At 36.0% G+C, this 18,601-nt stretch overlaps 2 protein-coding genes across 2 annotated transcripts in view; both read left to right on the forward strand.

Moving 5' to 3' along the window:
* LOC137234009 (tRNA (guanine(26)-N(2))-dimethyltransferase-like) overlaps positions 1-18,601 on the forward strand; it is a 454,486-nt gene that overhangs the window by 246,307 nt on the left and 189,578 nt on the right. The window lies entirely within an intron of this gene.
* On the forward strand, positions 6,425-11,955 carry LOC137233662 (uncharacterized). The gene is made up of 7 exons (XM_067756889.1): positions 6,425-6,534; positions 8,436-8,508; positions 8,740-8,802; positions 9,035-9,082; positions 9,475-9,764; positions 9,821-9,968; positions 10,033-11,955. Exons 1-7 carry the CDS (start codon positions 6,526-6,528, stop codon positions 10,188-10,190), a joined length of 789 nt encoding a protein of 262 aa, XP_067612990.1. The 5' UTR covers positions 6,425-6,525; the 3' UTR covers positions 10,191-11,955.

Genomic DNA, 18,601 nt, shown 5'->3' on the forward strand with positions numbered 1-18,601 from the left:
CCCTGGTCCACATTTTGGTCGATATCTCGAAAACGCCTTCACATATACAACTAAGGGTCACTCCCTTTTAAACCCCTAATTAATACCTTTAATTTGATACCCATATCGTACAAACACATTCTAGAGTCACACCTGGTCCACGTTTATGCCGATATATCGAAAAGGCGTCCACATATAGAACTAAGGCCCACTCCCTTTTAAAATACTCATTAACACCTTTCATTTGATACCCATATCGTACAAACAAATTCTAGAGTCACCCCTGGTCCACCTTTATGGCGATATCTTGAAAAGGCGTGCACCTATAGAACTAAGGCCCACGCCCTTTTAAAATACTCATTAAAACCTTTCATTTGGTCCCCATATCGTTCAAACAAATTCTAGAGTCACCCCTGGTCCACCTTTATGGCGATATCTCGAAAAGGCGTCCACCTACAGAACTAAGGCCCACGCCCTTTTAAAATACTCATTAACACCTTTCATTTGATACCCATATTGTACAGACGCATTCTAGAGTCACCCCTGGTCCACTTTTATGGCGATATCCCGAAAAGGCGTCCACCCATACAACTAAAGCCCACTCCCTTTTAAAACACTTATTAACACCTTTCGTTTGATACCCATGTTGTACAAACGCATTCTAGAGTCAACCCTGGTCCACTTTTATAACGATATTCCGAAAAGGCGTCCACCTATAGAACTAAGGCCCACTCCCTTTTAAAATACTCATTAACACCTTTCATTTGATACCCATATAGTACAAACAAATTCTAGAGTCAGCCCTGGTCCACCTTTATGGCGATATCTCGAAAAGGCGTCCACATATAGAACTAAGGCCCACGCCCTCTTAAAATACTCATTAACACCTTTCATTTGATACTCATATCGTACAAACAAATTCTAGAGTCACCCCTGGTCTATCTTTATGGCGCTATCTCGAAAAGACGTCCATCTATAGAACTTAGGCCCACTCCCTTTTAAAGTACCATTAATACCTTTCATTTGATATCCATATCGTACAAAATAAATTCTAGAGTCACCCCTGGTCCGCCTTTATGGCGATATTTCGAAAAGGCGTCCACCTATAGAACTTAGGCCCACTCCCTTTTAAAATTATCATTAACACATTTCATTTGATACCCATATCGTACAAACAAATTCTAGAGTCAGGCCTGGTCCACCTTTATGGCGATATCCCTAAATGGCGTCCATCTATAGAACTATGTCCCACTTCCTCTTAAAATACTCTTTAATACCTTCCATTTGATACACATGTCATACAAACACATTCCAGGGTTACCCTAGGTTCTTTTTACAACATGGTGATTTTCCCTTACTTTGTCTCCACAGCTCTCAACTGAGTATGTAATGTTCGGTTACACCCGAACTTAGCCTTCCTTGCTTGTTTTTATTATATGAACAAGGTTGTTCACACTTAATTGCTTTAACTCCAAATTTATAGTGAAATATGCATAACCAATTTGAGTTATTACGTGAATGTATTTCGAAAATTATTTTTTTATTTGATCGTGATCGTAAACGATTTTCATTAATTTGAGTTTTAATTTCTGAAAATTCTAGGGATAATTTTTGAAAATTTTCGCAAATAAGAGAATTTGTTTTAACTAAATTTTCAATAAGAGATCTATTATTTAAAATATTGTTAACGGTAAAAACTTAATTTTTATTAATCACCTCCCAAATATTGTCCGCTAAATTCGTTATTATTATTTGAAGTTGAACTAACTAAAATTGCATTTAGATTCTTCGGTAGTTTCCTCATCCAAAGTTTTTTCAAAATATTTTCACTAAAATCTGAACCTGCAAGCAAAACTACCCTGCAAAAAATCATGCGATTAATCCCTAAAGAGATTGATCCCCGATTGATCTCTTTTGTCTACAGTTGGGCATAATTGATCCCCTTTAGTCTCTTTTGGGTACAGTTGGGATTAGTCAGTTTGAAATCTATTTAGCCCTTTTTAAGATATATTGAAAACAAATCAGCAACGAAATGAGGAAAATAAAAAAAATTACAGGTGATGGAATCGAATTATTTAAGAAAAATAGTTGCGCCCTATACCGAACTTAAATTACTAGTACTTACCGACCACGCCGAAGTAAGGGTTAAATTTTCGGAGAATGTTTTTTATCCTTTTTGAAAAGTGGGCGAACAACTTACTTCAAACAGATTTTGTGGCTTGATTAACTCTTCGATTGTGCTTCTGCCATGAAAGTTTCTCAGCAAAAAAGTCATCTGCCTAAGCAGATGCGTTCGGAGTCGGCCAAAAACGTTTAGGATGACCAGTGGGAACAATTAAAAACAGCACACCACATATTGGAAGAGAAGCGGATATTTACCGAGAAAAAACACTATTATTATTATTTTAGTAGAATATATAGGATCATACTCAACAGTAAACTTGGCTGCTTGCGGGTTAACATATAAATTGCATGTTCTTTTAAATTTGTACATAATTGTAGGGCTGGACTAATTTTTCCTTTGAGGAAAATCAAGTATTTATGTTTTACTAAAGATCCTTTAACTAAAAAGATAAACCACCCTCTACTACTGCTAACTTAACGTACTTCATATTTATACAAAACATACTTTGATTTTGCGTTTTTTAATAAACTTGGAACCTTTTAACCTAAATCATCCCAAATAGTACACAGCAACCAAGGTACCCAATATCCAATTCGCTTTCTGCACGTTTCTCTGCTTAAATTTTTTCTTCAAGTCGTTTATTCATAGCCCCAAGTGATTCGAATAAATTATTTTGTATTTCACTGTACCTCTTCATAGGCAAGATCAGATTTTTTTCGATTAATTCCGCTTCTTGTGCAAATTTTGTATTATCTTCTGCATGTCGTATAAGCTTTTCAGTACGTTCACCCGGTATACTGCGAATTTATTCAGCACCGAGTATGGATTCAAGTTGTTTGATGCGTTCCAATTGATCAAACTCCATGTAAATCTGGAGCTGTAGCATTGAGGTTTACCCCTTTAGAACGAACTTGCTGGGTTATCTCTAAAGATTGTTTTGTTGTCGGTTGCCAGTAACTCCATTTAACATAGTATTGACTGCTAGAAAGGAGCCAACAATTATTTCTGATGGAGTACCTGCAGATTTATTGATCTCAGCAGTGTCAGTTGCAGTGGCTGTATTGCCATCTTCGCAAAGTGGGCCCAATACGCGATTGAGAGAATCTATTCTTTTTCAAGTATATTCAGAACTCCATTTTTCAAGTTCTGTGTTGGTGAAGTAAACGAAGAGTACCTATATATCCTATATAATTTATCCTAAGTTGCTTACTTTTTAGGAACTCATACTTGCCTTTTCCTTAGACTGAAGTATTTTAAAAGATATTTTTATACAATTTATATTTCCGAAGTTATTTTTGTATGTTACATAGTATATAATTTTGTGTAGAAAATTAGTATATGAGAAAACTAAAACAAAGGCAGGTAATTCTATACGACAGCATGACACTGCTAATTGGCATAAGTACTAACAATCCGAAACCGGAGAAGAAAAATTTTAAGTCGTTCAAAAGATATTAACGAAAAACCGAAAAATGATCCACGGGTCCCTCCGAAACCGGGGGTGGGATCCACAGTATTTTTGCGCAGAACACTTTTTCATTGGCGACCTTCGGCCGCGTTTATAAAAAATTACCCTGGGTGGGTCCAACACCGGTTTGGAGGCCAAAACTATATCCGCGCAAAACACTTATATTCACAATTTTTTTTGTGGGTACCTCAACATTACAATAACCACATAAAAATCGCCAACTTCAACTGCAAATATCTCCGGACAGAGATAAAAGTTTTCTTTTCCGGTTTCGGATTATTTATACTGATGTCAATACGCGTCTTTTGACACCTCTCTCGATATTTTTGGACGCGTATTAGTAGTTTCATGCTGTCGAATAGAATTCCCCAAAGGCACTTTTTCGATAAATAATGGTGTAATATCTCAACAATGACTCATTTAGGCCTGCGTATTTGCAATTTTTAATCCTTCCATGTAATTGAATTTCTCATGGCTCTTTAGTAGGTAGAATACACGTCCTGAATTAAAAAAAAAACTGGCGAGCAGATCCTCCTTGACCTCCTTTGCTGAGCTTGTCCCAACATAAACGTATTTTCTTGGTTTCACAAACTTGAGTACAACATTGGTATTTGTTTATTTTAGCTCACAACTCCTAAAACCAGACCAAAAATATCGGAAGAGGTGTCAAAAGACGTATTTTGATTCCAGGACCACGAATCCGAGAGCGAAAATTCTAAATTTTATTTCTGTTAAGTTATTTCCATAAAACCGAAAAATGGCCCCGGAGCGCTCCGAAACCGGGGTGGGATCCATAGTATTTTTACGCAGAACACCTTTCTGCATTGCCTGCCTTCGTCCGAGCTTATAAAAAACTACCCTGAGTGGGTCCAACATCGGTTTGGAGACCAAAACTATATCCGCGCAAAACACTTTTACGCACAGTTTTTCTTGTGCGTACTACTAAATCATCAAAACAACAGCAACCACATGAAAATTTTCAATTTTGTTTGCGAATATCTCCGAAACGAAATAAAATTTTGAATTTCCGCCTTCGGATTCGTGATCCTGGGTGCGTCTTTTTACACCTGGACGAGATTTAGCAGTTGACAGCTAAAGTAAACGATTAACAAAACTTTGTTCGGTTTAAGGCTGATCATCGCCAAATCGAACAAATTCATCGCGTCCAAACTTTCACGCGCAATTTTATAAACCCACTATATATATTTAATATATTGCAATAAAACGATGTCAACAAGAATGTTCAATATTTTTATGCACGCAAAAGAAATAACAGCTGTTTTTTGTTATCCATAGAGCTGCAAAAATAACGATGGCACTATCGATTGTTTTATTTTAGGAAAACCATCGATTTTTTTCTGTCGAATACTGTCGAATGCAAATACAAATTATATGAGAGCAACCGAAATTGAATTTCTGAGGAAAAAGCTAACGCGCTTCCAAATCTTATTTCGGTTAGGACATTAAGAGGTCATTTATGTTCGTGCGTTAAGCGAACGCAATGATTTTTTATTAGAGTGGCCTGTAAAAATGTTATAATTAAAATGAAAAATTGGAACCTGTTGCAGATTTTTGACATAATTTCCTTTGAGCTTTCTATCAAAGAAAAAAAAAAAACAACTAGCTTTAATAGCTTTTTTATTTAGATTATGAATATTGTATCTTTGTAACAAAACGATTAATGAAGTTGAGATATTGCTAGCATGGCACTGTCAAAGCATTTCAGCGAAGTGACGCGTCAAGCGTTCTATGTTAACGCGTAGTTGCGTTACTTCGCCTGTTATATAATCAAAATATAAAACTTGTCTAATGTAGAACGACGCTTCAAGTGTTTTATGTAAATCCTGCCTCACATAGAGCGCTTTCAGGGCCGTTTAAACTTGACGTATCCATATCCATATAAAAAAGCTGATCCAACCAACTTTAGAGAAATCAATGTAATTGGTCAATAGTGCCATACCATAACGCCGTAGCCATAACCATTGTGAATGAAACTAAGTGTGATATCTTATCTGTCAACTGACTCACAGGATGTTCAATATGGCTACTTTTTTTTTTGACAGGGTGTTCAATATGGCGGCGCATAGGGCCGGCTATCTTCAGCGGGTGATAGAAAGAGATACAGAATGAGACAGCGATAGTCAATTACAAATCAGGTGATCCAATCACTTTGGAATTTTGACGTCTATGCAGAAGATATTACACTTAGTTTCATTCACAATAGTCATAACCATACCATGGCCAACCAATTCGTTTTTCGGTTTTCGCTATATCGATTAACCTAAAAATATTTGAGTTGGTGAATTTAATAAATTTTTGTAGATTTTATTCATTGTTTTGGATACGTTATGACTAAGAGACTTATTTTTTCTGGAATATGTTAGTAATTTTTTTCGTTTTCTTCATTTTTATGAACATTTCACGATTTTTAGGCTGAGGAACCGATAACTGATGCCAATTGATATGGGTAAGTAAAAATATGGTTACGACTATGTCAACTTTGACAGGCCCTTCTCTCAGTGCTTAGATTTGACATACGATCTCAACTAAACAAGTTTAAAAATTGTTTACAATAAGTACAGAAAATTGCATGCAATATTGTTGGTATGCAGTAAAATTTTTTTTATAAGATAACAATGACAAGCCTTAACGTTTTCTTCGGTTTGACTCTACCAGCAAAATATATTTCTGGCGTGCATGTTCATAACGATAAATGTCAAAATGTACCTTTTTTAACTTATTTGGCAAAGCACCCCAGTAATAAGTTTTTCTTATGATCGGAATAGTGGATTAGCTATCACTATTCTATCGATAAATTTACGTGCAATGTAATCGGTATTTGGCAGTCATTAGTTTTGGCAAATTGAGTGATAAATGCAAAATCATATGACAAAAAATTTGTGTTGAATTAATAAAAGAATAAAAAAAAATACAATAAAAGAACTATCGCAGCATGAGTAAGGTAAGTAAACGCCATATGCGTCGATTAGTTAGCAGAGAAAGGAAAAAGGGTCGTGCAAAATTAAGTTTGGATAGAAAAGAAACTGACCCGGCCGCGCAAATTTCTAGATCGACAGATATTGAAGAAGTGCTTCCTGATGAGCCAAGTTGCTCGCAGAAAGTACCTCTTTCTGAAAAACTAAAAAAATGGGGAATTCGTAACAAAATAACATATAAAAGTCTTTCCGAACTTTTAACGATTCTTTTAGAAGAAGGTATGAATGTACCCAAAAGTGCGGAAACTCTTTTAAAAAATAAGTCTGGAATTTTAGTTAAAAATATGAGCCCGGGATTCTACTGTAACATAGGCATTAAAACGCAACTAAATAGAATTGGAGAAACGTTAAATAATTATAACAACATAATTGTTGATGTTAATATTGATGGGTTACCATTATATCGTAGTTCTAGGGTACAAGTTTGGCCAATTTTATTGCGACTAGTTAATATAACAAATACGGCAGTTTTTACTACTGGAATTTATCTAGGTAAATCGAAACCAAGTTCAGTTACCCAATTTTTGGCTGAATTCACTGAAGAAGTAGCAGAACTTCGGGAAAATGGTTTCGATTTCAATGGCCGCTGCATAAAATTTACAATAAGGGCTTTTGTTTGTGATGCGCCTGCAAAAGCTTTTCTTTGCGGAATACTTGGGCATACTGGGGGACATGGTTGTCCAAAATGTACTCAAGTGGGACACAAAATTAATGGCGTCCTAACTTATAGCACAGAGGCTGGAACGCTTGTTTCTAACGAAGATTTTTTAGAACGAAAGTACCCTGACAAACATGCGCCAGCTTTTAGAAATAATGTATCTCCCTTAGAAAATATTGGCATTGACATGGTAAAACAAGTACCCATAGACGTTATGCACTTAATTGATTTAGGTGTAATGCGAAAATTTATCATGCGTATTATAAGCAATGAGTCAAACTTTTAATTTAGAAAAGAAGCAAAAATTAACATATCTTCAAAACTACTAGCTTTACGTCCCTATATAACAAAGGAATTTGTTCGAAAACCAAGATCTTTGGTTGATATAGCGAAATGGAAAGCTACAGAATTTCGTATGTTTCTTCTCTACTATGGAATCTATGTTTTTAAAGACGAAATTCCTGGAGATGTATACTATGAATTCCTTCTTTTACATTGTGCTTGCCGTTTATTGTTTTGTCCTAAAAAATTTAGCTCAAATATTGATTTAGCGAGTGATATTCTAAAGTTATTTGTTAAAAATTATGCTGCTGTGTTTGGAGAAAATAGCATTAACTACAATGTGCATGGTTTACTGCATATTGCGGAAGATGTTAAAGAACTTGGTATTCCTTCAAATTATTCCGCCTATTCTATTGAAAATTATTTACAAGTTTTGAAATCTTACGTAAGACAACCAAGACAAATATTACGACAAATATCAAATATGGTAGTGCAGGAAGCAATCGTCACTGATTCTAAATTTTCAGGATTTAAGACTAAAGATAATTGCATAAACAGTTTTTATTTTGACGGATATATGCTATCCACACAACGTCCAAATAATTATTGTTCGCTGAAATCACAAGATTATGTAGAAATAGTAGAATTCAAAGATCAAAATAGTAATCTTATAAAAGGAAAGAAATTACTGAATTTAAACAGCTTTTTCACAGAACCTATCGATTCTCTTACATTAGGAATATGCACTGCCGACCTCGCTCCTTCGCCTATTGTAGAAGAATTTTATCTGGATGATGTCGAATACAAATTGATGTGTATCCCTCTAACAGATAAACTTCTTCTAATTCCAATTTTACTACTTTATTTACTTCCTTACTTTTATTTATTTTATTTATATTTATAACTAACATTTTTTTTCTTTTTGAGCACATTTTCAAAAAATTTGAGGCGCAAAACAAAAACTCCTCGACGGCGGCAATCCCAGCAAAGAAAGTTAAATGTAAGTAAACACTCCTTCTTTAACATGATTTACTATCAGAGCTGCGTAGTAATGAATATACTTGGTAATTAAAAAATTTAATTCTCAATTACAATTACTTGTTACTGGTATTTGGTAGCGAATACACCGTTTCTAAATTTTTGATCAATTATCTCAAATACTATCGATTACTTTCAATTCTTTTCAATTATTTGCTCATAACATCGTTTAACACATTTTGAAAAATTATAGTTTCAGATGAAAATAGTTACCCGAGAACCAGTAGCGTTACGTGTGCCAGCGAATCTACAATAGGTAATCAAGCCTTTCATACGAAAGTAGCACTTTAAAACATACCTCCTGTTGCCAGTGTCAATCACAATTAATAGTCGACCGCTCAGCAATTCGCGACTATTCCTACAATAACTACAATGATTATTACATATCAATCAACACTCGCAATGGATGAGTCTTTTTAGCGCAAATTTATAGCTGTAGACTTATGGTTAGACAACACTGATATACTAAATTTTTCCTATATTTTTAGAATCTCGTCGGATCAGCTTATCATCGTCGGTCATCGAACATACTACAGGTAAAGTTTTATCACACAATAACGAAAACTACGCAATGAAAAAATATCTCGGCTAAGTAAAGTTTGCCTTATATGTCGGTAAATTTAAAAAATAATGTTTTTTTGCAAGCGACCTTGAAAAGGAAACGCTCCAAGTAGCTATACACTTTCATCATGGCGGAACTATGCAAGTGGTGAAAGGATTTCGGCTAATTGGCTCTCTTTTTAGCTGCTTTGACAATCCGTTTACCCAACGGAACTGGCTTACTTCGCGTTTGGCTTTCTAGGAAATTCGGTAATTTACTGAGCGCTTTATTTCCACCAGCTTACAAAAAAACGCCGATCGAAATTAATTGAGTTGATACAGGATTATTAAATCACACTATTAATGATCGTTTTTCAATTTATTATAGAAGCCACCCAAAGCTTTTTCGAAGTTGTGTGCTGCAGCCACTGTAAAATATTTGAGAGGCAACTACAATCAATTGAGAAGAATTTAGAAAAACTTGATCACCTGCAAATGATAGTTGATACCCAAAATACCGCTATCATGGATGCCATAGCTGGGCTGAAAGTTGCTACCGAGCAGTTAGTTCGTCAGGAAGTACAAAATACACCCGTCGTAAAGTATTTTCCACTTTGTGACGTATATGAGATGCAGCAATTGGACGAAAAAATTACATCTTCTAACACAGATGTATATGTAAGTTAAATGTCAACTTTTAAATACTTTTTAAATACCATTCGTGCCTTTTACAGGAATCTACGATTGCATCAATATTATGCAACAATATCAAAAATTTACCACTAATTATAAAAACAGACGTGATAATTGCTTTGAATTTGGACGGGACTCACGGCAAAATTGGGCTGAAATCGTTCCCAAACTTGTATAGCGCATTGGCAGGTATTTACATATAACCCCTTATATAAATACATTGTTTTTTGAATTTAAACTTTTAAATTTTTAGGAGCTGTGTCTACACTTCCTTTTAAGGGATTAACCCCCGAGGATATGCTCCGAAAAGGATTGCAATTTTCCAAGTCAAAACATTTTAAGAAGCTTCACCGACAAAAAAACAGGGTTCACAATCATAACAATGCCTTAGTACAACAATATGTCGGTTGATCGAAATCAATGAATACATTCTTTTGACTTGACACTCTTCTGCATGGCAAATTGGGTTGAATTCGATTTGCCATCACCTTATTCTGACAAATTCGTCATACATATTTTAGAGGGTTGTCTATCATACATAACTACATTTGAATTCTACTACGATCGGAGTAAATTTTACTATACGTTTACAAATAATAACTTTAGAAGCCGCTGCCAGAATTTTTTAGACAAAAAGATTTACGGTTCGAGACCAAAACTCTTAAGTTAGTTTTATGGTATATAATAATTTTATAAAAAGTATAATAATATTAGGAGCTTTCGTTTGTCCAAAAGTTGTGCAAAACAACGCTCATTTAAGGCAACAAAAAATCTTGTTATGAATTATTATTTTTCGTTTTTTTTTCTATGATTTTATTATGTACCGAATGTACATATATACTTTATTACTGTGTGAATTACTTAAATTTGTGTTCAATACAAAAACTTTGGCCACACTTAAATATTAAAAAAAAAAATTATATACAAGTAATTAATACAAATTTTACACAGGAGATTAATCTTTATCCAAAGCCTTTATTGAACTCAATCTTCCGTACAAAATGCAAATTCTGAATCATTTCATTAGTGCTTTATTGAATGCCGAATGTAGTCGAAAATTTGGTACGTTTTGCTTTATTGGTCGGATTTTATTGTCAATGTAACAAATGACAATCAAATTTCATTATACCAAATTGTGATTCGATTAAGTTTCTGCGTGAAGTCGATATAATAAACATATATCATTTTATATAACTTTGTGGCTATAACTTTTAAGTTAATTTTAAATTTAACAGTTTCTATACTTGTCCATATAAATGCATATCTTTTAAAGATAGTAAACAAAAAAAAAAAACAAAATTTTAAAGAGAAACCCTAAGAAACAGTTTCGTAGTCATATATATAGTATTCCTGTGTTGCTAATACAAAATGCTCACAATGAGTTTAGAATTCTAAATCAAAACAGTACAGCCTACAAAATTTTTGTGATTGTAGCAGCATAAGTGTGACAAGAAAAAATTTTAATTAAGGTACATTCGATTATTGAATACAAAAACTAAAATACTTAAACAGCATTGTATCCGCACTCTGATTTTATGAGTGTACCTAGTCTGAAGTATCAATATATGAGTAGGTATTATATACATGTATGGTAGTCGATTAAGTTTGGGCTGATAAAACTTTGCCGCGTTACTTGACATTTACTACATTGGCAGAAAAATGTTAATCGAAATTAATTATATATGATCAATTCACTAGGTCTCCTATTGTCCTATGTACTATCTTTTTAAATACGACTCTCGTGAACACCACATCCTGTTGTAGATCGTATTTAAGTATATCCGTAAGAAGGGTCATCTGTAAAAAGCCTGTAAAAATCTAAATGTATGCTACCGCTTATCCTTCTATTAATGAAAATTCTTTGACATTTAAAAAAATAAAAAACAAAACAATTTATTTGGCAATAACTTAGTACATCTGATATACATAGGCTGCTGAATTGTAGTTTTTTATCCAAATTTTATATAATAAACAACAACAAAGCACATATGAGAGCTTTAAAATCATAGCACATATGAGGAATTTAAGACCTTGTGAATTATCTAATAATTTATTGCAATATTTACAAAAATATTTGTTGTTCTTTCCCATAAAGTTATAAGCACAAAAAAAAAAAAAAAACGTGCTAAAATGTTCACTTAATGAAACCAAAAAGTTTTGTCAAGCCACACAAAAAGAGTCCTGGCCAAGTTTCAGAGTTGATAAGAGTTTATTTTTAATTAAACAAATGAATGAATGAAATAAACTAGATAAAAATGAGATCTAATAATATATTAACATAATTTCAAAATAAATAAAGCCATCTATTATTAAGTCTGATCAACTGATGTCTGAAAAAAGCTTAAAACTTAAGTTATTTCTAATTAACAAAATGCCTGTGTTTTACTGAACTGTTTTAATGAGTAGCATTAACGTAGTACCTGCATAAAAATTATAAAAGACTGAATTTTTAAACTTGCTTATTTCAATATAAACCGGAAATGAAAATAAACCTAATTTTAATTATTGTTTTATTTTTAAACGGATTACATCGGTGAGTATGTATCATTTTACTACCATTGGGGTAAAAATGCGACTGGTCCATATTTGAGTCCTTATTGGGCCGAAAAGGGACTACTCTCTTATGTTCCCATATGGGTACAAAGGGGATTGGTCCCATCGATCCCTTTCGGGTATAAATGGGTACAATTAGTCTCTTCATAGGACATGCTCAAACAAAAGGGAACAGTTGAACTCATACAAAGAGATCAAAACTGGCATTGGTCGCATACTCCCTTGCGACTCATCCTAGACTAATCGCATTTTTTGCAGGGTAATGATCGATAAAATTCTGAGGGTTTACGGTCACCCATCTCAGAATCACTTAAAATTCTATCGAGTTTATAATTTTCACTAAGTGAAAATCTATCTATCAGAACTTTTTTAAGTTCAGAATACTTATTAAGCCGTTTTCTATTAATGGTATTAAAATTATAATCTGTGATAAAGAGTACTGATAAAGTAAATCATTTATCATCATTTATCATTAATCAAACACACAACCTTAGGTTAATTTACAGTGTTTGAGCTTAAAACTAACTTAAAAATAACATTAAAAAATAAACTTGACAAGTGAATATGCTTAACAGGTTTGTTTAACAGAGAATAACAAGTCTGAGGATGTAATAAAATGCAAAGAAGAAGAATGTAAGAGAAAGTGCACATTGCCTTTTTATTGACGAAAATAGTTTATGAGCTCATTCTTGAAGCGCAGCGCATTTTGTATGGCTTTAAATTTTTGGGGCAGAGCGATCCAAAGGCGAACAGCGTAGACAAAAAATTGACGTTCAGTAACTAGACAGTTGTACTTCATAGTAGTTAAGTTGAACGATCGAGGTGATCTGTTAAATTTAAGGCGGTCCATGAGATATTCAGGTTCTCAAGATGCGATGATCTTATGAAGCAGCGTTAGGCACTTTAATTGTAACAGGTTATCGAATTTAATAGAAAAAATCCGCTTGGCGAAAATGGAGATGTGCTCGTAACGACCAACACTATACACATATCTGGCTATATTATTATAGAGGACATTTAGTTTACTTACGACACAAGCTATCGCAATTGGCATAAAGTTCACATCCATACAATAAGGTGGGTAACAGATATGTTTTAGCTAACAGAAGTCGAATTTTCATTGGGGTAAAGTGTTGGGTAGTCCAAAGTGAGCAAAGCATGCCATAAACCTTACCTATTGCTCTATAAATGTGGTTATTCCATGTCAAATTCCTATTAAAAATCATTCCAAAATTTTTTGCGGTGTTTACATAGCCTACGACTGAGTTATTTAATTTTACTTTATTGAAACTATCAAGCGATATGATTTTCTTATAGATTACTATGCACTGTGATTTATTTGGGTTTAAAAGTAGGCCATTATCACTTGCCCACTTGTTTACATGTTCTAAGTCAGTGTTAAGATAACTAATACAACTATTAACAGATAAAAGAGGACAACTGACATATAATTGCACATCTGCGTAAACATGAATATCACAATACCTCAACACACTTTGAAGGTCATTAACATACAACACAAACAATAACGGGCCAAGAATCGAGCCTTGAGGAACCCCCTTGGAGAGCGGTAGATAATTTGATATGTAGCTCCCATTGCACACAGCTTGCGATCGCTCACTGAGGTAGGAGTTTATTAAATGTAAAGTAGGAGGTGAAAAATTGAACAAGTTTTTTAACTTTAGAGTAAGAAGATTGTGGTTTACAGTGTCGAATGCTTTGGAGTGGTCCAGCAGCGTTAGAAAAGTAACAAGGTTGTTGTTAATGTTTAGCCTGATGTCATCAGAGACTTTAATTAAAGCAGAGGTACAGCCCCTACGGCTTCTAAAGCAGACTGGTTACGATTTAAAAGTGAGTTTCGGGTCAGAAATGAGTTTATCTGGTTATGCATTATACATTCAAGGACTTTGGACAGGAATGGCAATATAGCGATGGGTCTGTACTCTCCGTTGGGTTTCTTCATCGGAATGATCTTCGCAACTTTCCAACAATCAGGGAACACGGACGTGGTCATTATAGTATTAAAAACATAGGTAACAAACGGTAAAATTTTAGGGAGTACACATTTAAAAAAGTTTGGATGAATTCCGTCTAGACCAGTAGCATTGGACTTTACACCAAGGACAGACTCAACGACTGCACAGTCATCAACGTTCGAAAAAGAGAATTCGGGTATCGCACCACACAAATAATCGCCATACCTTTCATGGCATAAGTTACTGTCACAGCTAGATGATTGAACAAATTGCTCATTTAATTTATTTACGTCTACATTTTCAAAGATATCGTTACATTTGCTACCGATGCCAATATCCCGAATGTATTTCCAAGTCTTCTTCGACCCTATTGCTGTACTAAACTGATACTCATAGTATTTCAGCTTTTGCAGCTTTATAGCCTTGGTAACTTCTTTCCTCCGACCCTTGAAAACATGTATGTTACAGTACATTTAAATCGTTTCCATTTCCGATAAGCTATGTTGCGCTTATGGATAAGCCTCTTTATGTAGTTGTTGAACCAAGGCCGTTTACGATTTTTTGAGTGTTCCACTACAATAGGCACATGTTGGTCAAAAAGTGAAGCGATATTATTTTGAAGAAAACGGATCTGCTCGTGGGTAGTATTTAAAATATAAACAGTTTCCCAAGGAATACTATCAACAGCTTCTTCGAGCTGCACATGATTAATATGCATGAAATCCTGGTATGAATAGGCAACTGCTTCACATGTGCGGTCGAAGTCAAATGATATAAAAATTAGGTCATGATTGGAGAAGTTTGGGACTGAAAGCTGGTCGTAGAGTTGAATATTCGACAGTTCATTAACAAAAAATATATCTAAAAGAGTACTGCTAGTTTGAGTGAAATGTGTTGGCGTTATGGTATTTACTGGGAAAATTGCAAGGGTTTGCATAGCTAAAGAAAATTTGTTTTCACGAAGCAGGTCACTATTGTAATCTCCAACAACTACAATATTATTATAATTTAAGGTACAGTCGTGAATTTCTTCTAAAAAGTTATCAAAAGCAACGTATTTGTTTGGCCTGTACACACAACCTATTAGTATTTTGTCATGATGGGAATTTATTTCAACAAAAATGTACTCTATAGAAGTAAAGGGTTCAGATGTACAAACAGTTTTACAACATAATCCATGTTTAACAAATACAGCAACCCCACCCCCATGCCCGATTGTATCTGCACGAAAAAGTTTATATCCGTCAACGCAGAACACTGCATCACTGTGCCACTGAGAGAACCAATTCTCGGAAACGCACACAACATCTATTTCTGATGACTCAAAAATATGCCGAAACTTCGTCTATTTTAGGTGATAGGCATTAATATGACATATTTTTAAGCCGTTTCTTTGCTTGCCTAGTACACGTATCATATTGTATGTGCCGTCATAGCCCTTAGAACGCATACAGCTGTTACAGCTCAGAACAACATTGACACTGCGCTTTGACAGCAAACAAGCTTACATACCTTATGAAACTCAAGCAAACAAAGGCATAAGGAGATAGAAAAAAAAACAAATACAAGAGATTAAGAGGCGAATGGAGAGAAAAGACAGATTGATAGCGTGAATATGTAAAAAGTAAATGCAGAGAATATAAAGCCATTACTCTAAATTTTAAAGCTAATATTAAAATTATGATAAATAATAAAAATGACAAAAACATTAATATAAGCTGAAGAATGTGGGAGATATTAGTTATAGCAAGCCAATATTTATTTGCTTGTGCTCAAAAGAGTGTTCACATCTGCTCTTGTGCATACTAGCTGCGGCTCTTCATTTGGCTTACGTCTTATGTATACCTTGCCTCTGATAGAGAACGCTGAGGTTATCAATTTCTTTCTCCGAAGCTCCGATGCAAAAGACATTACTTCGCGTGTGACTTTAGGCAAGCTTTCATGTAAGTGAATATTTCCATAGCCTGGCACGTCAATATCGGCGAGTGTGAGAGGCCTCTTGCGGGATTTATACAGAGCAACAATTGACTCATAGCGGAATGATACAAGGTGGCAGCATGGTGAAATACCTACAAACATAAATAATAATTGCATGAACTTTGTTTTTGTAAATTCGATGGACAAATGTCAAAATCGTACTGCGCCGGAAGTTGATGTATCAAATCAAATAAAAAAAGTTTATAATCAGCTGTCCCATGCTGCCACCTTGTATCATTGCGCCATGAATTGACTTTAAGAGCTTAGTTCGGTCGTTGGAAGAGAACAGCTTGACTATAATTGGCGCGATTTTATTGTTTTGCTGTTTTTCTTTACTGCTCCGTATTCTAAATACATCACGCAGCGGGTGTGTTTTGTGTTGTGCCACTCTGCATAGCTTATACGCCAATTACACGGCTCAAGTATCATTGTGCCAATTACCAATTTGCACAAGGATTTGCCCGGTGTCCTGGTTGCGCTATTTGCGCAGAGGACTGCGCTAAAATCAAAACGATTTTGATATTTACGCATGTCTGCAAATATTGCACATGATTTTTTCTTCGTGTGTGGTGAATCTTACACAGTTTACCTGTGGTTTCTGATAATATAACATCAGTAATTATTGCTTAAAAATGTTAACATCGAAGGCGTAAGGGCCATCTCTAGCTTGTAACAGGAATTCACACAAATTCAATAATATATAATAATTTTTTATACAATTAGAACACATGTTTCATTTGTTGCGCTAGTTGAAAAATGAATATTGCGCAGTGCTGCAATGAGTTGAGCTGGTGAACAATTGTGGTGTGTCGCAAACTCGGCAACGGAGTGGAGGCACCACAATTGCGTTTGGGTTAAATTTAAAAAGAAAAGAAAAGGAGGCGAGAGAGATTTCTCGTTATAATAATGATTTTATTTGAAGTGAAAATTAAAATTAGTACAATAATTTACCTGTGTAATAAAATGTGGCGGGGCTCCTCGGACAGTGTTAGCTCTGGTTCGCTCAACGATCGCTGGAAAAGTAGACGGTTGCCTTGTCGAGGACAACCGTTGAACCGCGGAAAAAGTCTCCGGTTTTAAGGGGAAGCTTCCCCACATAGTTGTACCGGCATGCATGTATATGTGTACGGAAAACATAACCCTAACTATGTACACATATACATGCAGGTGGGCGAAATAGGCGTCGATAATATGGTGCTATTAGGGTGGCGCAAATTAATGAGAATTTAGGCGTCGGGCCTAAACATGCCGGCCCCCTTGCGATACGCAACAGCTCAGACTCCGCCCGAGCGTCCCCGACCACGATTTGTCTTAAAACTAGATTCTAAAATTAAATGGTGCGCGCCGGATGGCGCGACGGCATCCTCCTTGCCTCCGCCGTGACCTAGAGCTAGGACGATAGAAAAAAAAATTAATGGAAACCGTAACATATATTTCTTGCCATTTATATAAAACTTCATTTATTTCGGGAAACTACAATATACATGTATAAGCTTATCATCAGCTAACTAACTCTAAATAGCCATTGAGGTATATCAGATCGGGTGGGTCCCGGAGAGTACCCACCCGAAGATCGTGCTTTGCGCGAGCAACGATCCGAAGGATGGTGGCAATGTGCCCGACGTCATGATTTCGGCGTAGACGTCGCCGCCTAGGACGAGGCGAATTGGGGTGGACGCATAAAAGTGGGGGTCCGCAAGACGGATGTGCTCGAAAGAGCCGCGACGCTGGGGTCGACGTTGTACGTTGGACTGACGCGCCTGAACTCGTGGACGCAGACTGCGTGAGTCGTCACCGTCTTACTCTGCCCATGTTTACCTCTAAAACGAATAAAACAGCCGCTTTCGCCGTCGGCGTTGGTTGTCGGCAGTGCTAACTCTCGCGCCAGCCTGCGGTCGATCGTGGTGCGGGGGGAACATGCGTCTATGAGTGCACGAATGAGGTGCAGACGCCCTCCGGCTTCCACCTTCACGATCGCAGTCGGCGCCAGAGCAGCCATGGGCCGAAGAGTTGGGCCGGCTGAGGCGCGGGCTGGAATGACCCCGTTCCGGAAGGAACTGTGTTGGGGTAGCTGGCGCGGCCGAGTGGCCAGTCTACCGTCTCGATGGTCTTCCTTCACGTGTCGTATCTCGTGTAGCTGGCGCGTCCGAGGGGCCAGTCTACGATCGCGCGTTGGTCGATGTGCTTGCGTTCGTTGTTGCGTAGGTGGGCGGAACGGCCGTGATTCCGCTCCACTTTTTCCTCGTCGCTCGTGTGCTAATAGGGGTCGGAACGGCCGTGGGTCCGATCCCCTAGTGTCGGAATTTACTATATGGG

This window comes from Eurosta solidaginis, chromosome 5 (assembly GCF_040869045.1).
Source record: "Eurosta solidaginis isolate ZX-2024a chromosome 5, ASM4086904v1, whole genome shotgun sequence".
In the NCBI taxonomy this organism is placed as follows: Eukaryota; Metazoa; Arthropoda; class Insecta; order Diptera; family Tephritidae; genus Eurosta; species Eurosta solidaginis.

Bases quoted from the DNA above. Each gene is read 5' to 3' on its own strand.
- LOC137233662 (XM_067756889.1), top strand. The intron at 8,509-8,739 runs GTAAGTAAACAC...GAAAAATTATAG, and splicing joins CCCAGCAAAGAAAGTTAAAT to TTTCAGATGAAAATAGTTAC. The intron at 8,803-9,034 runs GTAATCAAGCCT...CTATATTTTTAG, and splicing joins TGCCAGCGAATCTACAATAG to AATCTCGTCGGATCAGCTTA.